Source organism: Telopea speciosissima, chromosome 2 (assembly GCF_018873765.1).
Source record: "Telopea speciosissima isolate NSW1024214 ecotype Mountain lineage chromosome 2, Tspe_v1, whole genome shotgun sequence".
Taxonomy (NCBI): Eukaryota; Viridiplantae; Streptophyta; class Magnoliopsida; order Proteales; family Proteaceae; genus Telopea; species Telopea speciosissima.
In genome coordinates this window covers 59,093,356-59,117,388 of record NC_057917.1, presented here as the reverse complement: position 1 = coordinate 59,117,388, position 24,033 = coordinate 59,093,356, and the positions used below count along the sequence as shown (strand labels likewise).

The 24,033-nt window shown below is 38.6% G+C and overlaps 2 protein-coding genes across 3 annotated transcripts in view; both read left to right on the top strand.

Moving 5' to 3' along the window:
• The window catches only part of LOC122651414 (formin-like protein 18), a 39,626-nt gene extending 32,604 nt beyond the window's left edge, over window positions 1-7,022 (top strand). Inside the window, exons 16-18 of the mRNA XM_043844795.1 lie at window positions 5,562-5,630; window positions 5,741-5,807; window positions 6,521-7,022. Coding sequence (XP_043700730.1) covers window positions 5,562-5,630; window positions 5,741-5,807; window positions 6,521-6,708 — 324 coding nt within the window. The 3' untranslated portion in view covers window positions 6,709-7,022. The remainder of the gene's footprint in view (window positions 1-5,561; window positions 5,631-5,740; window positions 5,808-6,520) is intronic.
• A 9,906-nt stretch (window positions 7,023-16,928) lies between these two features.
• LOC122652893 (reticulon-like protein B21) lies at window positions 16,929-19,920 on the top strand. Of its 2 annotated transcripts, none has more exons than XM_043846780.1 (9): window positions 16,929-18,255; window positions 18,358-18,414; window positions 18,493-18,595; window positions 18,695-18,769; window positions 18,871-19,021; window positions 19,115-19,184; window positions 19,282-19,347; window positions 19,449-19,571; window positions 19,678-19,920. In XM_043846780.1, the coding sequence occupies exons 1-9, from the start codon at window positions 17,241-17,243 to the stop codon at window positions 19,842-19,844; spliced, it is 1,827 nt and encodes a 608-aa protein (XP_043702715.1). In that variant the 5' UTR covers window positions 16,929-17,240; the 3' UTR covers window positions 19,845-19,920. The 2 variants fall into 2 exon arrangements, with proteins under 2 accessions (XP_043702715.1, XP_043702714.1); XM_043846779.1 differs by having other exon boundaries at window positions 16,932-18,255; window positions 18,352-18,414; window positions 19,678-19,919.
• The last annotated feature ends 4,113 nt before the right edge of the window (window positions 19,921-24,033 follow it).

The window sequence follows — 24,033 nt, the reverse complement described above, 5'->3', positions numbered from 1 at the left end:
ACTTTAGGTCCATAAAAGTGACTTATTACATAGAAAACCCAAGGGATCAAAGGCCCAACATGTATAGAACCCAACCCTAGACTTATTCCTAATAAAACAGGCCTATTTCAGTGATGAATCTGCATAAATGACGGTGATAAATAAGTCCCTTCACTGGAGCACCTTTGAGGTACCTCAATATGCAACACACTGCTTCCCAATAAACTTGCTTCGGTGACTGCATGAATGACTAATCACACCAACAACAAACGAGATATCAGGACGGTAACAATAAGATATATAATTTTGCCAACAAGCCTTCAATACTGATGCTTGTCTTCAAAATCTTTGTCATCAGATGCGCCAAGCTTGACATGAGGGTCCATAGGAGTGACAAACTGAGGCCCTTTATACTGTGAATGACCTCAATACCAAAAAAATAATGGAGAGCACCCAAGTCTTTCATCTGAAAATGTTGTTGTAAATAAGTCTTAATCTATGCGATCCTAGACATGTCATTACTAGAAACAATTATATCATTAACATAAACAACCAGTATAATAACTTTAGAGTCCTGTCGTCGAACAAAAACTGAGTGATCTGAGTAACACTGAGAAAAACCATATGCAACAACTTTACTGAATTTATCAAACCACGCTCTTGGGTACTGTTTGAGCTCATGAATGGCTTTGTGCTGTCTACAAACTTTCTTAGTGTCCTTCCCCTAAGCAACATACCCATGAGGTTGCTCCATATAAACTTCCTCCTGCAAGTTACTATACAAAAAGGCATTTTTGATGTCTAACTGGTAAAAAGGCCAATCAAGATTAACAGCCAAAGATATCAGGATTTGCACAAAATTTAACCGAGTAACTGGCAAAAAGGACTCGAAGTAGTCAACCCCATAAGTTTGAGTGTAGCCCTTGACAACAAGTCGAGCTTTCAATCACTCCACCGAACCGTCATTGTTATACTTAATAGTATACACCCACCGACACTGTACAAAGTCCTTATTGGAAGGTAAATCTACCAATGTCCAAGTCTTGTGAGAAAGCAAGGCATCCATTTCCACATCCATGGCAGATTTCTACCCAGGGTGAGATAATGCAGTTTTGTAATGAATAGGAATGGAATGAGATGTGATAGTGCAAATTGACGAAGGGAAACAAGAAGATGAGAGAAAGAAACATAATTAGCAATTGGATAGGCAACTAAAGAGTTCATAGTACAGGAACGAGTACCTTTCCGTAGTGCAATAGGGAGATCAATGTCAGATAGATGATCTCCAGGCAAAGATTCGGATGGTGGAAGCGCAGGAACGACATGAGCAGACTGGACTTGCTTTGGGCGATGCCTACATACCTGTAAAGGCACCCCTGGAGTTTTTTCGATAGTTTCTGTAGGTTTGGGATCCGAGTCCTCAAGAGGAGTGAGCTGAGGAAGAGGCGGTGGACTAGGAGAGATAGGACCCAACTCAGAAACCTTTCCATCAAAATAGGGTATATTCTAAAAAAAAGTGACATTAGCACTGACAAACTGCTGACAAGAAATAGGTTCAAAACACTAGTACCCCTTTTGAGTACAAGAGTACATCAGAAAGATACTCTTAGTAGCCCAAGGACATAGTTTATCGAGGCCAGGATGGAGATTATGGACAATACATCAACAACCAAAAATGCGAAGAGGTAAATCAAACAAGGGGCAGTTCGATAAAACAACAGAATATGCTGTGTAATTACCAAGAATAGAAGATGGCATCCAGCTAATAAAAGAAAAAAGAAAAAAAAGTACGGTCATGCTTGCGTGAACTAGCTGACCGATCACTAAGTGGAGATGCAAACGGAATGCCGCAACAAAGAAAAAAGAAGAAGGGATAGGTCTTTTGCCAAGCTCACAAGCTTCACACTCAAGACGGGAAAGAGACTTGCAACCAGAGATCAGATGTTGTAGCTTGGGTAACGAAAGGTGTCCTAGCTGGTAATGCCAATGTAAAGGAGAAACTCCAAAGGAAGTAGCAGCTGCTGCCGTAGAGGATTATGCAACGTCAAAGTAGTATAGGCCATCCCGTTCATGTCCTCCACCAATCATCATCTTTGTCTTGAGATCCTGAAAAACACAGTGAGGATGATAAAATGTAATGGAGTAGTTAAGATGTTTCGTCAATTGAAGAGCAGATAAAGATTGAGAGGCAATTTTGGAGCATGAAGAACAGATGATAAAGAAAGCACAGAGGTCAAGGCAACAACACCATGACCAGTAACATTAGTAAAAGATCCATCAACAAGAGTAACTTGGATGGAGAATCAGACTGCTGAAATGAAGAGAATAAATTTGGCTTACCAGTCATATGTGAAGGTCCACAGTTTTAGTCTGAGGAGGGTTATATTTTATTTAATGGTGAGGGCCCATTGTTTAATTTTCTGAAATTACTTTACTTTTGGATATAATGTAATTATAATCCTTCTAAAACTAAAACGTAGGCCTCTTTTGGGCAAAAAATTTGGCCTCCAGCCTTGAGCCTTGGCTGAAAGCCCAGGGCTTAGGCGGCCACAACATATTCCTCTTATCAAATTAATTACTAATTTCGCTGCTGTACCACTTGTAGACACCTAATTTTGTCCTCCACCCACAAAAACAAGAAGAAAGCCCTGTCTAAGGCATCTGGGGACCACATGGTGGGAATTACCACTTTGCCCCTAAGGTTGAGTGCTAAAAAACCACTCAATAAGAGGTAAAAAATATCTTAGTTGTGACTAACTGGCTGGCGAAAAGTGCTATTTCGCCGGCGATTCACTTGAATCACTGGCGAAACAGTAATTCGCTGGCACAATAAATAATTCGCCAGCGAAACAGTGATTCGTCGGCAAAGCATGGGGTTTTTCGCTAGCGAAATCCTCCATACGTTTTTGCCTATAAATAACAACCCGGAAAGAGAAAAAAAAAAAGAAGAAATTTTCCAAAAGAGGAAACTCTAGGAAAGAGTCTTGGAGAAAGTTCCAAAGATACCCTTAAGGGTATAGGGGGAGACAAAAAGTGTGGAAACTCTGCAAAAACAGATTGGTAAATCCTATTAGGGTCCGGACAAGTAATCTTTTCCCCCTTTCTCTTTCGATTATTTAATACGTCTTCACTCTAGAAGCCCAGATTAGGGAGCGCTGCTGGATTTCTCATAGACCATTCAAGTATATTCCCAGTCATGCGGAAGCGCTGTTGGATTTCCCATAGACAGTTCAAGTACATTCCCTGGCGTTCCTGGATTTCCCATAGATCATCCCAATATATTTCCAGTCATGCGGAAGCATTCCTGGATTTCCCATAGACCATCCAAATATATTCCCAGTCATGCGGAAGCGGTGCTGGATTTCCCATAAGAGCATCCAAGAATATTCTCAGTCATGCGGAAGTGTTGCTGGATTTCCCATAAGACCAATCAAGTACATTCCCAGTCATGTGGAAGCACTACTGGATTTTGATGTAAATAAGTCACTTAGGGCTTATTTTACTGGAAATAAGCTTTGTGTTGGGTTATATGTGTTGGGCTTTTGATCCCATGGGTTTATTTTGTAATCGACCAATTTAATGAGCCTAAAATATGGGTAGAAAGTAAGAAAACGGGATTTACTTCGTTAGTTTAGAGTTCTATTTTGAGTATGTTTTCTTTATTTTCACTTTCTTAGTCAATTTAGGTTACCTTTTCAGTTAAGGATAGGGTTAGGTTCTTTTTTAGTGTCTAGTCTATTTTTGAGTCTGCTATATAAGTTTGTAGGGGAGGCCAACATGGTACACGAATTTGAGTAATGAAATATTGGCTTAAGCCTTTGTTAAAATCCTGAGATAGGTTGGTTGAGATGCCCATCCCCCATCCCCTTCCATCGGTTATTGAATCCAAACCCTAATTTTGTTCAAATAAAGTTCAAGAGTGCTACAAGATGTTGGGATTTCTTTCAACTGATTGTTACATTGATTTCTTGAAGATTATTACATCAAGATCATTGTTGCTTCAACAGGTTACAAGTTTGTGGTTTTTTTTTATTTGTTACTTCAACCAAAGAAATTGTTCCCTCATTTGAGTTTACATTGTTCTCTTGTTCCCCTTATTCTTACTTCCCATTGTTCTCTTGGTTCCCTCATATGATTTTTGTTTCCATTGCTCTCTTTCTTGTTCTTTGGAGATTTTCTTTTTGATCCTGCCTGGGATTAGACCTATTCAGGTTTTAGTCTTACATTAGATTTCCCATAGACCATTCAAGTATATTCCCAGCCACGCGGGAGCAAAGTCGGAATTCCACTATATCATTTAGACTATATCCAGCCGTGCGTAAGCACCGTCAAAATCTCTTCAAATCATCTCGGTTATGTAGAAATGCTGCTGGAACTTTGTTTATATTTATCACATTTCCAATTTCTTTCACATGACACTATAGCCACGCAGGAGCAATTTCAGAATTCCACTATATCATTTAGACTATATCCAGCCGTGCGTAAGCACCGTCAAAATCTCTTCAAATCATCTCGGTTATGTAGAAATGCTGCTGGAACTTTGTTTATATTTACCACATTTCCAATTTCTTTCACATGACACTATTCCCATGTCGAACGACAAATGACCTGATTCCCCAAACCATGGGGATACATAGGCAGTTGGGCAGGCTTATGCTTTGGCACGGTCGTATTCATAACCAAACTCCCCCCCTATATCTACATATTATCTTTTCATTCAGCATCTATATCATGATCACATAACCTGTTTCATTCCACTCTTGCACTGTTTATATTAGATTTATTGTTTTCATTATATATATGCATCTTCTAGTTAACAAGAGTAGCAAGTTTAGGATAGTAAGTTTAGGAATGATCCAAATAGAGACCAGCTTCTGGCCAGGCGGGGCTGAGTGTGTAACAGCTTCCCAACATGTAAACTTGAACCTACCTAGAGATCTGGAAGAGACCCTTATCCATTGTTGGGTCAAATATAGCCCTTTACTTGCAAAAGGAGAAAAAGACATATTTACGGGTCCTAGACCCTCATAGGTGGCGACTCTTAAAAGTGAGAACCTTTATCTCTCTCTCCGACCCTCCAAAGATTGTCGAGTTTGCACCCATTTTTCGGATGGACCACTAATCAGAGAGGATGGAGGTATGAAATCCCTACAGCTTGATACTAGTTACTACCACTGTCCCACAAAGACAGTCTTAACATTTCTGGATGTCTCAAGTTCTTTGCTCATGTCTCAAATCAAGTAACGAGTTTTTTTTAACTAACTTTCAACCTGGCATTGAATACCATATTTATTTATTGCCCACTTTGAGAAGAGTTTAAATAAGTAATGGGAGGGCAATATTAAGAATTGAGAACTACTTCTTAAACCTTGGGCTTGGGCTTTTTCAAAGGGACAATCATTGTGAGACAAAGGGAGTATTCTCAATTGGCTTCTGAATTCGGATGTTTGATACTAAATTTTCTTTTTAGCTATTACCTTTGTCTTTGATCACACAGAAAAAAGAAAAAACTATTTGTCCCTGTATCTGCATTTGGTATTTTCCCACTTTGCCATTTTGATCAGAAGGTTGTTGTTTTGCAGACTTTGAAGGAGTTTCTTGTTGCTGCTGAAGGTGATGTTAGGTCTTTGGCTTCACTATATTCTGGGGTGGTACGTTGCTATTTTTGGCTTATAGAGTGGAATTTGATCTTTCCAACCATGTTGTATGTGTGTATAGTATTCATTGCATAACATGTTTTAGGACTCGCATGTTTTTTCAGGGTAGAAATGCTGATGCATTGGCCCTTTATTTTGGTGAAGATCCAGCCCGTTGCCCATTTGAGCAAGGTATTTCAATCAAATATGCACATGCTTCCAATCAATCTGAGCTGCATTACTTTGTATGGGGTAGTGAGGAAGGATTTGTATGTACTTGTGCATTGGTCAAGAAAATTGTTGGCATATGTGTTAGCACGGGAGATGTACCTTAGAATAGAATGGTGCAGGGGTCATGTAGCTTAGAGTACATAGGCTGGGAAGAGGGTAATTTGAAGTTGCTTGTTGACTTTCAAATGCATGTAGTGAACTAAGACACCGCCTTTCCTTTGTTTTGCTGGATTCCTGTGGGCTGTTCACATGGGGAAGACTTTGGGAGGAACTTCCATCATAATTTAGCGTCTAGTTATGTAGAGCCCTTCGAAAACCTTCTACTGATTTTTATGGATGTGAAGCCAAGGAAAACAGGAAAATGATTTACCTTATTGAGGTGTGTAGGAATTGGATTTGGTTGACCGTTAGGTCTTTCGGTTATGTGGCCATGGCTAATATGGACCAGCTGAATTGGAAGAATTGTTACTGTTGAATTTTAATATCCTGCAAAATCTTCGATGATTTATCCAATCATTTACATCTGGATCTTCCTTTGAATGTTTGGTACAATGTCTGCCTTGCTACCAATTGAATGTCTAGCCTTGTGCACTCTTTGGGCCGTCTATTTTTCTACGTTCTTTCAAGCATCTATCAATTCTCAGTCTGCAGTTTCTTGTTGTATGCCACTTCAGTTGTTTCTACGCTACTCAACTTTGTGAGAATGTTTGGGCGGGCCCATGAGGATAACTGTAAACAGATTGAGATTGAAAAGAAAAAGGTGCAAAAGGAAGCAGAAAATGAGAAGATGAAAGCTGGTGCTGCAAAAAAGGAACCGGAACGCTTGTTGCGGACTCCAATTGAGAGTGGCAACATCAAATGATTGATGTCCATGATATCATTGTCTATTCATTAACATGAGCAAGTTCCCCGTCTTGGAGAGAATGTACACTCTAAATCATCAGTAAACGATGCCATAGAACTGAGGAAAAGGAAACAGTAATGGCAGTATACAGAGTCTATTATTGATGACAAGGGGAATGAATGTCTGATGACCTGGTGAACTAAGTTTGAAGGCACTAGGGATGTGGATGGGATGAGATATTTATGATTGACAGCAAATTATACGAGGGCTGAACCTGTATTTGAAAGAGTAAACCTTCTTCAACCTTCTCCCCACCCCCCCCCCCAAAAAAAAAAAAAAAAACAAAGATATCACATTCTTCTGTTTCACTTTTTCTGTTGCTTATTCCATGCTATGAGTGATTCTGGACGTTGAACAACATGGTTTCTCCATTTCCTAAATTTGATTTTTGTCTTTTGGTGCAGAGGAGTCGGTGCAGTCCTGTTCAGATTTCATTGGGCAAGTTGTACAATGTTCGAGCCCAGCATATGTAAAAATGTGTCTAGATAGAATGTCACTCTTTCTTTTGCTCCCTCCATTTTGATCTTGATTCACATTCTCTCTTTATTTTTTGGCAATTATATATTCTTTTGTATATTTTTTGGAATTATAGGGATGTAAATGTTCATCTTGATATCTCTCAATTGGCTAATAAGAGCAATATTCTCCTTTCCTTTTCTGGGTTTACATTCTGGGTAACAACGTGTTGCTTCAAGATGTTTTGCTAATTCCTCTGGTCCTGTAATACTTCTTGAGTAGTTGTACCATTGGGGCCAAATTTGGTGAACTATCTACATATCATTTAGCTGTGGTAAAGAATCTCTGACCAAACTTACATCTTCATTTGTGATTGATTATACAGGTTTAAAAATAAGAGAAGTTTGATTCCCTAGCAGAACTCAACTAGAGCCACTGTTAAATCTAGGGGAAAAGTCCATAGAGGTCGGAGAAGAACATACGGCTTATCAAGATCCATGGAGATTTGGAAATCTATCAAATGGCCAGTATATTAAATCATCAGTCAACTTAAAAAAAACAGGTGTGAAACATTTATGCTGTTAAGAAATCTATGGCTTGTTTCGCTATACTCTATTTACTGATGATTTATTAATAAACTGGCCATTTGATCCTATTCTTCTCGCTCCAACAGTGGGCAAAACCACTCCCCTTCCCCCCTCCCCAACTAAAACCCCTTGATTTTAGAGGATGGTTCACCTACCATCCTAGGGTTTTAGTATGTTCCAAAATATTCTCTTGATACTCATTTTCGCTCTCGGTGAATGTGGGTGTAGGAAAATTTGGTCCTACATTCTTTAGCAAAGGTTCCCAACTTGTAGTGTGTAAATCAACAAAATCACTCTGAGAGCCTTCAATGAGAGTCTTGCCAAACAGGTCGTTAAGTTCCTTTTTTTTCAGGGCGCGCTAAGAAATAGTCGTTAAGTTCCTTGAAACCTTCGTTGTTCTCCCAAGAGTCCATTCCTCCACCAGCTCCACTACATATCAAATTGTTTTAGCTTCTTGTGATTCTTGTGACAGACACTTAAAAAATAAAGGGAAATTACCTGACTAGCTATTATTAGGTTCGTGTTTACAAAACTAACCACTCATTATTTCAATTAACAAAAATATACTGTTTTGAGTTTGAGTTTACAAAACTATCCAAAACAGTATTCATTGTTCATTTATATTATAATTTTTGACATTTTTGCCCCCACCCACTCCACTTCTTCTTCCATCCGTCGACGAAGAACACAAACAACTCCCTACAATCTCATCCCCCTGCAACCCCTTCCGCCCCACACCTTCTCCTGTAACACACATCGTCAACATCAGAGCCAAACACTACAGATTCCAACTAGCAACGACAGTCAACTGCATCGCCTCGATCTAAAGCCAAAACAAGAACATAAACGAAACCAGAAATCCCACTCTTACGAAAGGGAAATGATTCAGCCAAGATTGTAAGGAGAGGGGAAAAATTGGAATCCATGGGACTGAAGATATTCTGTTAGATTTCATGTCTTTCTTCTCAAATGGGTAACAATCACATTAACAGTCATCACCACGACCAATTCGTCTCCTTAGTCCAAAGAAAAAGAGTTCGACAATTTTAAAAAACAGAAGAAAAAAAAAATGTATATCTATACAAGGATCGATCATCGATCTCCATTTTGTAGTATCTTCGTCTTTTTCGCTCTTTATAATTTCGAGTACTTTATCCATCTGGGCTGATCAACCTTATGCCGGTTCTTCCATACCATCTTCCTCTTTGGACGGCAAAAAACTTAAGAGGGTTCCACAAAACCCGACGCTCACCTCGGATGAAGAGAGAGATGGATGAAAGAATAACTTTTCCGTCTCATTGTTCGTCCCTTCGTTTTCAAAGATTAAGAATCTGGCGTATACGAAACCGGAGGATCAGAATTGACTCCCACAGATACCTATTTCTGTTTCCATTGCGCAGGTGATCAGAGGAAGAAGCAAGAAAAAAGAAAAAAAAAAAAAAAAAAAAAGGAAATTAGGAGTGGGATGAAGGCGGTTGAAGAAGAAGAAGTTGCAAGAGGAGGAGAGGAGGAGGAGAGGTGGGATGGTCACGGAATGGGAGTGGCGGCACGGGGAAGAAGAAGAAGTTGGAAGAATTTAGGGGTATTAAGGTAAAATAAAATACAAGGGTGGAGAGAGTCAATGTTTTGGTCAGTTTTGTAAATCTAAACATTGAATGTATAGTTTTGTAAGAGAAAACTCAAATGTGGCTAATGTAGATGGTCAGAGACTGAGTTCTCCACGGTTTTTCAACGCCAACCACATCTTAAGAGTTAATGAACATATTCAAAAGGCTCTCTGATTTAACAACCTTAAAATAGTTAAAATGACAATTGACTCTTGTGGATCATCAGTCCCAACTCCCAACTCCATTCATGGAAAAAAAAAAATCGCAAGTGATGAAATTTTTTAAGGTTTACTGTTCTCGCCCACTCTCTTGACCATGGTTTTAGTGCATGGTATCGAAATGGGTATCGGTGATTCGTAAAATCGATATGTTATCGATATGGTATCGGTTTAGATTGGCTATATCGGATACAAATGTCTCTGAATTTTCTTTAAAAATGAGTTTTTTGACTATTTTTCCTCTTATTTGTACCGTGCTACCAATACGATATTGGCACAATATGAATATCAGTAACTAGCAAAACCGATACATATCATCTAATACGATACCGATACTTAGAACCATGCTCCTGACCATCCTTCTTTTACCAAAATGGAGATCACACACCCATCTAAGGCATGAGAAGGCATATGAGAATCCCAATTCCCAAGACACTTGCTAGTATTAGTAGTTCCTCATACATATGATATAATATTACTCTCAATGTTCTACATTTTTCAGTGCATACTATCCGCCATGATTTCAACGCCATCAGTCAATTATTAAATATAAAAAAGGTAAAGATTCATGTTACCCCACAAACTATAACGAGGGCTAACGAAAACAAGCTGGGAAAATGCCTTGAAATTGAATTTTAAGTGAGAAAAGTGTAAGAGTTCTTTGTTGGGGGGGGGGGGGGGGGAGTGGGAGTGTGACCTCTATGTGTATATGGAGTTTATAAAAGCGTGTAGGGAAACATTATGAGGTAGAATTTTCATCTTTCATTAGGGGTGCGGTGGTCATTTTGCCCACATTGTGTCTAGGTGTGAACAATACACTTCCCCCCCCCTAGGAAAATTTTCTCCCAAAAAACAATAAAATTTGCAGAATTATAATCATAATTTTTCAGAGTGAAATGACATTATTCTGATAGTTTATTTCATGACCAGTGAAATGAGTTGGGTAGTTTATAACTTGGATCTACCTACACCAATTAAAATTCTGCCATGTGGCAGAAATCTGACCTTTGTTAGAGTAGGCATGATACAGGCTTTCAACATTATATTTTCCCATAAAAATATGATAATATGGGATTCTGTAAATTAACTTATCTGAGAACATCGCATTAACATAATAAAGTTTGACTCCATCGAATCATGGAAAGTCAAGATCTCTAAATAACTTAATGGCCCTTATTCTGGACCCCTGTTATCCATCCATAAATTGGTGGGTTGGGGGTTCCATCCCTGACCAAGTTTTACCAAACGGGACCTAAAAGTAAAAAAGTTTCATCACATGCAAAAGCCCTACTTAATTAATTAGGGTTTGGGTTCAATAACTTTCAAGTGGTAGTTCATGTGAGACTAAAATATATACATTTGTGGATCTCAGGATTCTATTCTCGCTTACTCAAGTTTCAATACAATCCATTTAAATTTGTCAAATAGCAGAATAATTTATAGAGAAAATTAAGGACTAGCAAAGGTCTACATGGAAGTGCATGGATATACAATGAATATTATGCCAACATATGAAAGTTTTAAGGGTGTCAAATTAGAATCGAAATTGAAACTGGATCCAGATCGAATAATTGGAATTGAATCGTATAGAATTTGATTACGATTTGAAATTAAGGAACATAATAGAAACATGATGTGGTTATCAACATAAGAACCGACGTTTAGAACCAAAACTAAATCAAATATGGGTTACCATAGTATATGTATAGAGAAAGAGTTGGGCGTATAGAGCCTGCACAAGCGTTGTCCAATGGGAGCACACATGCAAGAATTACCCTAGGCGGGATTCCCACCTTTCCATGGGAACAGTGTGGTACTTTCATGTGCTTCTATGTTTAGGCGCAAGAGCCACGTTGGCCATACAATCAGGTATTCTTCTTTCCTCCTTTATATATAATATAAATCGACTACATGAACCAGAACCAAAATGTGTAAGAATTGAATAGGAATCAAAACAAAACTAAAACCGAACAAGTTTGATACGAGTATCAATTTTCAGAACCGAGGCAAAACTCGATCCGGTTCTAGTTCACACCAACACTCCCTAGATCTAAAGTTTTTGACTTGGTCAATCCACATTATTCCCTAAGCATCCAAATTTTCAGAATTTCCATATAACACTTTCATGTGGAAAAAACAAGTGACATGCTAATCTACATTTCAGACAAGGGCATTATACAATATATTTTTTCTTCTAATTAATAATTATCAATTACAATTAACAACGAAACAAAAGAGATTTTTGTACGTTCCTACGTTCCCAGATCCCACCCTTACAAATTATTACTTCCTCCTCTAATATACTTGTCAGAGTCCAAATCCAAACCTAATCACAATTAGATTAATTAATTTTTTTTCTGGTAGAGATTAAATAAGTTTTCTCTCTCGTATACCGGGCCAATCACGTGCCGTCGACGAAACATCAGTGGGCCCCACCGAAACAGAGGATCCGATAAACAATTAAATATAATATATCAGCAAATGTTTCTCTCCGAAGAAAGCAAACAAATCCCGATACGAAAATTACCAACAAATCCCGATAGAGACATCCCACCTAATCTAATCGACTAATCCCCATTCCCTACCCCACACACACACACGCTCTTCCCCGGTCCCCACCCCACCTCCAATCTCGCCCTTAACCTACGCACCCTTGGGGCTCACATTCCATTTTATTCCGACAAATGTATCAATCAAAATATCATGATATTATGAGTCCATTTTCTCACGAGTGTGTCGATGACGAAATGAAACTCTTGTCTTTGTGATTTTTGGTTCCATTCTTCCCCGGTGGGCCAGCAGCAAACGTATCAAAACTAATGGGCTTTTAGGCCCAAAATAAAAAATACCAACCAACCAGGTGTTTACTTTGTCACTATTAATTATAAAAGTTCCTTCGTTATTATTTTTGGTCTTTATATTTGGGCTTTTGGCCCACCGAGGATTGCATAAGCATAAGCAGCCACTAGAGTTGTGGGCCTGGGCCAACTGGACCTATCCAAAGCACGAATCTCTTTTTCTAATGGGCCTCTGGGGATGTAAAGTTGGGGAAGCATCAAAGCAACGTGGAAGCTTTGACTCATGTCTTGCCACGTGTTATTTGTTATAAAATATGAAGAAAGAAGACAAACTATGTATTATCATAATCATTTTTTGAGAGTATTATTATTTATTATCAGACTGTTAAAGTGGTAACTTGCGTTGGTTTCTTTCCTTTGTTTTTTTACTATCGGTCATTGAACCAGTGGATCATACAGGAGGAACACGTGGTTTGGCCATTTCCCCTTTTTGTTAAATAAATTTCTATACTATTGACATGTAGGTGCGGTGAGGAAAAGAAAAATCCTTTGTAGTGCTCTAACCTGGAGGTGCACGATAGTGCGGGTCTAAGAGCTCGACACGGGGAAGATGCGACATCCAATGGTGCGAAGCTTGAGATGAAATTTTTTTCACATGTCGAGTTCTCAGGGCACACGGTAGCGCACCACCAGATGCTCGCACAACAAAGGATTTTAATCCGTGTGACTATCCCAACAAATGAGGTTGGTTAACAAAAGCTTTTGTTGAAAAAAACAAAACAAAATTTTTTTTTTTTGGGGTCATCCCTCAGCAAGTCACATGGGCCCATAGACCGCTAGGATGGCGTCCCAAGAGGGCAGTTAGGGGTGGGGATGAAGTTCAAGGAGGGTAGCAATAGCAACGGTTGGGAATTTATACAAAAACAATAATCTCACGTCAGATATAAGTAGTCCAATATGAAAACTTATAAGCACCTTCCCTTTGTTTTCTAGTTTTTAAGGATGAGTTCTATTCACCAAAAAAAGAGAAAGGATGAGTTCTAATCAAATCCCAACAAGTGGTAAATTAGGAGGGGAGAGAAAGGGGGGGGGGAGGGGTGAGGACTCGAACTTGAGACCAAAGCCTAGGCTTGCTACAATGCAACTTAGCTCACTCCTTTTTCAGTACAAGTAGTTTCAATTACGTTCAATTAGGTAATAGAATATATGAATAATAATTTTTGGAAAAAAGAACAATGTCCGACAACGCTCCCTACGTGCTCTCACATGGGCAGTGAAATGACCAACTAGGGGTGTAAATGAATAGCCAAAATCCGTTTCCGTATCCGTGTTTGTATCCGTTTAGTATTATCTTAATATGTCCGAAAGCTAAAGGGATATGGATACAGATAGGTTATAACTATCCGAAAAGCTATATTTACATGTACACGGATAAAATATTCGATCCATAACGGTGTTCGTATCCATTTAGCACTATCCGAATCCGTCCAATAGCTAATCAGATGCAGATGCAGATATAGAACTATCCGAGCCGAATCTGATCTGTTTACAACCCAATGACCAACCTTTCCCTCCCCCTTGGATGCCCATGTGTGTTTCCATTAGCCCCTATGCTAGTGCAGGGGCCACACAACCTGGTAGCAATCCCCTTCTTATATAACTTTTAAATTTACTAATTTGCTACAATCAATTAAAACATCTAAGGCCTCCTAAATACCAAAAAGAAAGGACATCCTAATTGCTAACTAATAATAAAATTTAATATTAAATGTTCTACCATATATTTGCAGTTTTGTATGTTCATTAATGTGCTTCTTAAATATTTTAGGTATTATAGATACTCCAACATTTGCCTTATGCAAAATACCTTCCTTCTTTCATTAGATACTTATAAGTTGACCTAATACTAAAAGATTTTGAATACAAAATCAAGTAAAATAGATAACCAATTTTTAAGAAAATTAGTGACAAAAAAAAAAAAAAAAAAAGAAAAAAAGAAGAAGAAGAAGAAGTTGAAACAATGATGCTTTATTATATTTTGGATTCTCCTCCCCTACCCTTTCCATCTATATGCTTCTTCATTATTTGTGTGTGTGTTTTTTTTTGGTTCCTTTCTTTTGCATTTCTTTGAGGACTGAGTTTTCCTTTAGCCACAATCAAGGGAGAATCCCTTGATCGCGGTCTTTGGATGGGCGGCAGAAGGAATAGCGCCTTACTTGGGAGGTATTATTGACTTCTTCCAATAAATGCAAGGGGATGTTTAATGAACCTGGGGTGGTGTAGGAAAATTTTTCCTTTTCTTTTGTTGTTGAAAAGATTTAGTCTTTATGCAGTATTTTTCACTCCCTCCTTAGTTTCATATAGTATTTATTTCAGGTACTAAGTTTTGTTTAAGACTTTTACAGATATATAGTTTTATTGGCCAAGAGATCGCTGCCTAGGGCTGCTCATGTGGTCCTTGCACCAACGTGGGCGCTAATGAGAGCACGTGTAAGAGTATCAACTTGGATGAGATTTTTTTATTTTACGAGGGACAGGATAGTAATTTTCTGACTCATGTGTCTGGGTGAATTTTTTTTTTCATTTTGATCTTATATCTTTTTTTTCAGCTATACGAATTGAGTAAGAATTAGTTTAATAGGCAATCTGGTAAGCTAGATGTTCGTTTATATCTACCAAGTGGCAGTTTAGGTTGTTTTTTTTCTTCTATTTTTTGTGGTATGGTGTAATTTAGTTTTTTTTTTTTTTTTTTTTTTACGGTAAATCAAAATTCGAACACCCAGTTGTAAGGCCATTTGACTTTTTCAATCATGGAGTGAAATTTGACCAAACTGTTGTATACATTACCGACATGACTTTCTTGCTAAGAAGTCAGCAACATAATCGATTTCCCTATGAATACAATGAAAAGAACATGCTCTAAAATACGATAACAAATGTAAAATGTTTTCCACAATTGGTTGGGCCACTAAAGAAACGTTTGATGATGCTCCTAATAGGTATTGAACGCTCCCATGACAGTCCGATTAGGTTTAGGTACTATCATTTCAAAAGGATTATGCCATGTGATGAAAAGTAAGCTCTATTTCTATCAATTATGTCCAATTATGATCTAAACAACCAATATTTTGGTAGAAGAAAAATATAAAACAAAATATTATCCAAAAAATAAAAAAAAGGTGAGATACAGAACAACGAGTCAAGTACTTGGTCGGTTGTTCAAATTTTGGCATTATCCAAAGGGTCTAAGAAGCCTTTTATCTAAGGGATTGCCTAAGTTACACTTGTATAGTTGAATTGTCCTTGTCTTATTCTTAAAATTTATTTAAAAAATTATTTGAAAATGACATATCCTTATATCATTATCAAAAGTTGCCATCATATTACATATTTACCGAACACGTATGTAAAATGATAGACTTTGCACTCATTGGAAAAAATATATATATTATACTATAATGATAAAAAAGAAAAGTAAGATCACAAATTATTTGACACCTTAAGGGTATCAATTAAAAAATCCCTTTTATCTATACAATAATCTTGATTGATCAAATCATATCGAAACTCACCTCACCCTCCACGGAATTAGTGGTAATGAGCTTCTAATTCAGTGCCAAACTGCCAATAGCTACCCAACGGAAGCCAGCATAAGACCAAGGAGAGGTCTGAGTGTTGGACCCTCCTAACCCCCCCCCCCCCCCCCCCCCCCCCCCCTCCCCCTTTTTAAGTAATAGTAGTAGGTAGTAAGTAGTGTAGCAATTTTGACCCCTCTTGACCCCTTGGTGGGTCTTACAAAATTATAAAAAAAAAATGTAGTCCCTAAGCTTTTAGTAAAGAATAATATCTAATACCTCTAATAGAAACCATAAGCCTTCAATGTTGCATCAACCGCTCAGCTCAATGGGCCACCACTATATTGTAAAGAAATGGGACCTATTGCATTTTTTAGGGATTAATTTTTGGGTGTTTTTGATAATTTCAGAATTTCTAATTTTGAAATAACAAAAACACCCATTGATTCTTTAATAAGTGACATGCAGGGATTATCCCTCCAATGGTTCACAACAACTAAGCCATTCCTCCACCACAGACAGCTAATAAACGGTCATTCATGGAAAAGACAACTGTTCCAACGTCAAAGAAAGTGATATCCTCCCAGAGTTTTTAACGGCCACAATGTTTACGGCTCACTCGTCTTCTCTAGTCCTCTATTTGGTGAAGGGTAGGGTGGAGAGTTGTTCCCCAAATTAAGAAGGGTAGGGTGGAGAGTTGTTCCCCAAATTAAGAGGTTCACAGCTTCTCACTGGGCAAAAACAACCCAACCTAGACAAAAGAATTGTAAAAATTTCAGTAATTTTTCAGTTCCAGAATCCAGACCAAACCTCCAGACAAATTAAGTAAAGAAAACCCATATTGCAGAAGGGACCAGACCTCTCTTTTTCCTCTCTCTCTCTCGTCCGCTAGATTCAGCTTCCTCATCATCTGCATGTGAGAAACTCTGGTCTCTGGACCTTTTGGGTGTGTGGGTGCCTTGGAAACAGGACACCCAGAGAAGATCCTTTGATGCAAAGGTGAGCCAAGGAAAACCAACGTTAAAAGGCAAATCATTCATGATTTAACCCCACCTAATTCTTCTTCTCTTTATACTGTTACAGATCTTGATGGGAAAAGTAGCTCCACCCTTGTAACTCAATCCTCTCTAAGGGAATCCCATGTTATTTCTCACCACCAACCTCTGTTTCTTTAGCTTAAAGTTTTCTCCTCTGTTTTGATTAATCTGTTAGTGCGGTAGCTCTCAAAAGTGGTTAGTGGAGAGTAAAGATGGATGTTATTAGACGAAGAGCTTCACCTAGGAATGGTGTTGTTGCGGGCTCTGTTTGGGAGAGTAGAATGAAGAGCGATGAAGTCAAAGGTGGGATCAAGGTCTTCAATGGCGAGGAGGTTTCTGAGGTCGTCGGCGGCGGCGGCAGCGATAATGGGCATAATATTTACCGGCGGTTGAAGCGGAATCAGAATGGTGGAGTGGCTGGGAAGAGGAAGACGTGGAATGAGAGAAGCCCATTTCAGATGAGGAAGACGAGATCTGAATTGAAAAAATTAAGCAATGAGTCTTGTAAGGAGTTAACCGTGTCGGTTGATTCAATTGAGAAAAACCCAACTCAGATTAGGAAAACAAGATCAGAAACGCATAGAGTTTCTGATGATTCTTGTAAGGAGCTTGGTGTGTTTGATGATGTAAATGAAAAAAGCCCAATTGAGTTAAGGAAGACCAAATCTGATTCTTATAGTGTCCTTGCTGAACCATCTAAGGAGCTCCAGATTAGCACTGTGAAGACCATGTCGCGTAGCGTAAGCAATGTGAGTCAGGTAAATTCTCCTCAAAGATTAGGGGTGGATGATGATGGTATTGATGCTGATGGAGAAGATGAAGGAGAAGATGAAGAAGATGATATGGAAATTGAGGTAGAGAAGAAAAGCTATGACGTAAAGGAAGTCAACATAGCAGAAGAGAAACCCATTAGCATTTCACAACAGAAACTCAAAGAAGTAGAAGAAGGAGAAGAAGGAGAAGAAGAAGAAGAAGAAGAAGAGAAGAAGGTTTACCAGATTCCTGAAAACCCAATACCCATCTCAGAAAATGTGAATGAGAAGTCATCTCCGGTTATAGATCGCCCGGTAATTGATCTACCAAAACCCAAGAAGGTTCTGAATGAAGAGAAGAGAGTCCATCAGATACATCAAAAACCCAAACGCATCTTTTCGAAAGTGAATAAACAGCCAAGCCCAGTTAGTATTACTCCTCTAATCGATCCTTCTCTCAGAAAACCACCTCCAAGTAAGCTTATTCCTTGCAAAATTTCAGTATTAAAGACTTATGGGTTCTTTGATAGTTTCACTACTCATTTCTTTTCTTTATTTGTAAATTCTTCAGTTGCAGTTTCAGAGGTGTTCGACCGAAGTCCAGAGAGAACCCCAAACAATTTGCAAAACCTCGGTAAGTTATATAATTTTAAGGGTCAAATTGAATTCCTTGATTGTGAAACTTCTTTCACATTGCTTCTTTCCTTTTCAGTGGATTTGGTGATGTGGAGAGATGTATCAAAATCAGCTTTTGTATTTGGAGTTGGAACATTCTACCTGCTCTCTTCTTCTTTCACCAAAGATCTCAATTTTAGGTACAAAAAATAGCCATTGAAATAGTAATTCTCACTTAATAATCTCCTGTTCCAAACAATGCCAATTACTCATTTCTGTTTGATCCTTTCTTCATACAGCTTGATTTCTGCAATTTCCTACATGGGTCTTGTCTATCTTGCTGCAATCTTTTGCTATAAATCAATTCTTTGCAGGTAAACCTCCCAAACGATAAATTTTCTAATAAAAGTAAGTTTAATCAATTTTAAGTTTGTCTGATTCTCTTCTTTTCCCTTGGAGAAACCAAAAATAACAGGGGAGCTACAGATATGGATGATTCAAACGAGGAATATATAGTGGGGGAACAAGAAGCAATTTGGGTACTAAAATTTATCCTTCCTTACTTGAATGAGTTCCTGTTGAAGCTCAGAAGCATCTTCTCTGGCGACCCTGCCACTACAATGAAGGTAAACAACATCACCCTTTCTCTCTCTTTCAGAAAGTAGTAAACTGTAAAAGAGAATAATTACTAAAGAAAGTATAAACTTTGGTAATGGCAGCTGGCGGTTTTGCTGTTTGTTTTGGCGCGTTGTGGAAGCTCCATCACCGTGTGGAAGATGGCAAAATTGGGTGGGTAAAAGCGTAAAAGCACTCAATGATCCAAGAAACGGTTAAAATTCCAGTAAATCCAGCTGACACCTCTCTTTGGATTTTTTTCCTTCTGTAGGTTTCTTCGCAGTTTTTACTGTCCCAAAAGTTTGTTCTTCGTATTCTAACCAACTCACTGCTTACGGTAAAAAAAAATTCTTTGGTTAATTTTCTGAGACTACATTCCATCCGTTGATGTGATCATCTGATATGATGAGACCCACTGGGTCCCACAACACTGTGTAGGGAAGTTTTGGATCGGACGGTTTCGGGACGCTTGGAATTCGTGCACTCACAAGAAAGCCGTTGCAGCTGCCGTTTTTACTCTGGTGTGGAATTTCTCTTCCGTTGTAGCCCGTGTTTGGGCAGGTAAGGATATTTTTGTCTTTTAGTCAAACGAGAGAGAGGGACAAATCAATAATTTTACAAGAGTTTGTTTGATAATGTACTTCAATGGGGTATCTTTAATGTGCAGTATTCATGTTGGTTGTGGCCGTTCGATATTATCAACAGTCATTATTAAGCGAGGACTGGGGAGTGGAAAGAGAAGATTCCGGTTGGAGGGAAGGAGGAGAATGTGGGGAACAGAGACAAGAACATGATGGGCCCACTACTATAGTGAAAGAGAAGAAAGGATGCTAAAAGACCCTAGCTAGGGAATAATAATAATATGTCATGGATATGAAACACATTGCGCACGTTAGTTGTCAACAGTACTGGACCTCTTTGTTTTTTTGTCCAACCTCTAAACCCACAATGGCATGTGATGTGGTGGTGATGCTGAGATCTTTTTTTTGTACAGAGAAAAAGAGAAAAGTATTGAATTGTTTGCTAATAAACTAACTTTTGCTTGCTTGGTTTCTTTGATCTTTTATCATCTTATTAATCTGATTCCACCTTTATTAGTGAGTGTATAAATAAGGGGAAAAAAAAATCAGTATCCATTGGACAAGCAAATGTGCAGCCTCACCTCGAGTGTGTTTAAATGATCAAATATCCAAGATGATTAGGCCTCAATTCGTATAGTTGGAAAACTAGGTTTTGATTGAAACAAGTCATGCCCGAGTTGTCACACTCTGTCTCAACGGATCAGACGTAGTATGAAACGATGTGAATCCCGCACCCAAGATTAGTCAGGAAGCTCAGTGCAACACAATTACCAAACAAAAGAGCAGTGGAACTAAGCAGCGAAAAAAAATATATATATAATTAAATATTTACAAGATTGTCCATTTGGGACCATATGGTATCCTGTATATGTACGGGTAGCTAGATACCCCAAAAACCATATATACAGTCATCCAAAAGAGTGTATTTACATATATAAAACTCTACATATATATACACAAAAAGGGATTAAACAAAAGCACGGCCTAATCCATCAGGCCAGCCTAAGAGTAGGCACACTGGTCACAACTGCAAGAACCATCATGCTCCTCAGGCTCTTGCTCTGCAAAATCCTCACTATCATCATCCACGAGCTCACACATCGGCAGTCCATCACCTGCACAGTCATCTAAAAAGGAGTTTTTCACGAGTGTGAGCTCCACTGAGCCCAATGAGAGGGAAAACACAGAACATACAAATGATGCATGCAATATTTCCAATAAATGTAATTATCGATCAATCACGTGATGCATGTATGATTACATTTTATTAATCCCCCTAACAGGCAGACTAAGTTAGTGGTTTGAACTATAGTATTGATTCGAGGAGAGTACTTTAGGTCACTTCTTCGTCATCGCCATCGTACTCCCTCGGCCAATACCACTAGGAGCCCACCTCCACGCTTGGTACCCAGTACCAAACCTTCGGGCAGATCCCGATAATCAAGTACACCTGACCCTGGGTTAATTCCTTTCTCCAAGCGTCAGGAACCTAGTTATCAGCACCTAAACCCCTATTGATAAGGGTTGTAGTTCGAGGTTTCCATCTTAACCATGAGTACTAGATGATGACATGCTACGTTCAAGAGTACACCGTGTTCCATATACACGTCCAATCAAAAACACAGGGTCATACAAGCAACCACTATGCATATCAGTTTAAAACAACAATTATAATCAAAAAATTCATGACCAATCACCATCAATGGGATCAACTTATAAAAACAACAATTTTAACATATGAGTTGTAATATATCATTACATGTACAATATAGACAAGATATAATCCTAGGCATGCAACATTGGAGTTAATAATGGAATGTACATTCTTAGCAAGGAAATCAGGTTTGGAACCATTGCTTATACATATAAACATTCAAACATAAATCACCAAAAACCCCACTCACCTTGGGTCTTGATTTAATGCCAAGCAACCGAGAGAGCTATCCAACTCAGAGAGAGAAGTTTCAACTTGATTGTAGGGCCCTAAAAGTTGTCACAAATGGTTAGGAAAAGTCCTAAATGACCAAAGCACATGCTCAGCCCAAACTGGGCAAAATTTGGCATCCCAAAGGAAGCCGGATCCTAAAGCCCAGATGGGCCGGTCGACCTCCTCTGAAGGGCCGGCCCAGTAAACAGTGCCAAAAATTAGCAAGCTGTTTGACTGGGTTTTGGTCTGCAGGCTCGGTTCAGCTGGCCAAGGGACTTAGGGACATGGAAAAACACCCCATTTGACTCCAAATAATCTAAATGAATGGATGATCAAGGGATCATTCATGTCATTACAAATCTAACAAGAACTGGTATTGAATTGAAGAGGAATTTAAGGAATGAGTTGAAGAACTCATGGACAGCCATGGGCAGTAGCTAATTGGGTCATAAAACCAGAATTGTAGGTAGATTGAAAATGTGTAACACTTACCTAGTGATGGATGAACACCAAAGATGACAATTTGAGTGATATGCAAGCAAAATCCAAGAGGTTCTAAGCACTCTCATCCAAGCCTCCTCTACACAAGAACCGATTCTTCCTCAGCTTTGAGAAATGAATTCTCAAAGCTAAGAATGGCTATTTATATCAAGCCCCAAGGGCATGTTTCGCTAGAGACTTAAAAGAGAAATAGGTTCTTGACTTTAGAAAGTGATTCTCACCCTAGTGGAAGCCGAATCCAAAAAAAATATAAAAACATAAAGTCTTGGTAATACCCGGGTTGTACCGATACGACACGGTGTTCTAATAGATCTAGAACAAATGGGGTCAGCAAGGTAAGGCTCGGCATTGAGCCGGCAAGGCCCTACATGGTGATAGACCAATACACAGCCGGTCGATACGAACATAAATTAATAAATTTGTTTTAAATACAAGACATGTATTTTTACCTACTGTTTGGCGCTTGACACAGATAAACTCTGCAAGTGATCCGCCAGACACTTTGCGCAGGCAAAAACTATATGTAATGAGCCATTGGGCCCCTCAGATTCCATCAGGGCCATATTAGACGGTTCCTCGGCAGTTGGTGCAACGAGGTATGAGTTTGTCTCGATGACGGGCAATGCCCATAATGCGGAGACAGTCATGGCATTTAAATTCGCACCCACCGAACCTGACATTCCAAATACTCGGATTAGGCCAGATTTTAGAGGCGGGCTTCACAAGAGTCGAGTCAAAATTTTGGAAAATTTGGTCAAGAGTCATGTAGATTAGGTCAAGGTAAAAATTAACGAGACTGAGTCATAAATCGTCTGAGTCAAATAAGACTCAGTATTTTAACCTCAGTCATGACAAACTAGGCAAGTTCAATCATTTAAAAAAAAAAATCATAGAGTCGGTTTACTTAGGAGCTGAGTTGAATAAAATAGTAAATTTGTATTCTAAAACAGTAAGAAACCCTTAATCCCTCAACTCCTTTCTCTTGTTCAATGATATAAACTCAAAATGCATTGATATGTGATTCCTTGATTTTTTTTGTGGGTTTCCCATAAATTTTTTCTGTATTTTTTTAATAATTTATACATATTCATTGCATTCAAAAAAATTAACAAACGTGACTCGCCTTGACTGCATTTGACAGGGCCTAGTCACCAGGTTTTCTGAAAGACAAGTCGAGTCAGAAAACCTAGTGTACCAACTATGGTTATGCGCTTAAGCATTGTTTGGGAAAAAGAACAATGCTTGGTCATGTGCCCGCTACACCCAATTCAAACACAAGGGGTGGCAAAATGATCACCCTGCCCCATATGTTGGATGCTTGGGCACGCACTCCCATTAGCCCTGCATTGGCGTAGGGGCTACACGACGTGTTCTCTCTCGCTTGTTTCAATAAATGGATTAATTAGAACCTTTCTTAAAGATTTCATGATACTTTTTTAGAAATATTCATCCAAATTACATATGACAATACATATAATAAATTGGATAGATTATTTATTTGCATCAAATACGACGTCATGAACCTAAACATGGAGAAACTTAAGGAATCGATAGGTCTAAGTTGTGCCACCGTTCACTTTTCTTTAAGACTGTACACGTCACCCCCTATGGTGCAAACCAAGTTCTTATGAATCAGTTTACAAGATAAAACAACCCCATAGGTCTCTCTAGTAGTCGTTGCACTTGCTTACTAGGCCACGTCAGGAAACTTCAAAGTTGTGCTCAATTATTAGCTACAAAATAACGATGGTGACAGCCAAGAGAACAGTGAAGATGAGAATGCTTCTTCATTATTAGAGAAGTGGGATTAATTTTTTCTCTATATATGGGAAAGGAAAGGAAAAGACACCATCAAGGGTTATTTCTATAAGACATGACCAAACACAATGTAATACTCACCTTGCAAGATTTCTCAACTTGTATAAAAGAGAACTTCTTGGGTCTAAGGATACAAGATTAGTACATGGACAGATATGGATACTAGCTAAAGAGAAATGTTAAGCAACCCTAGGGC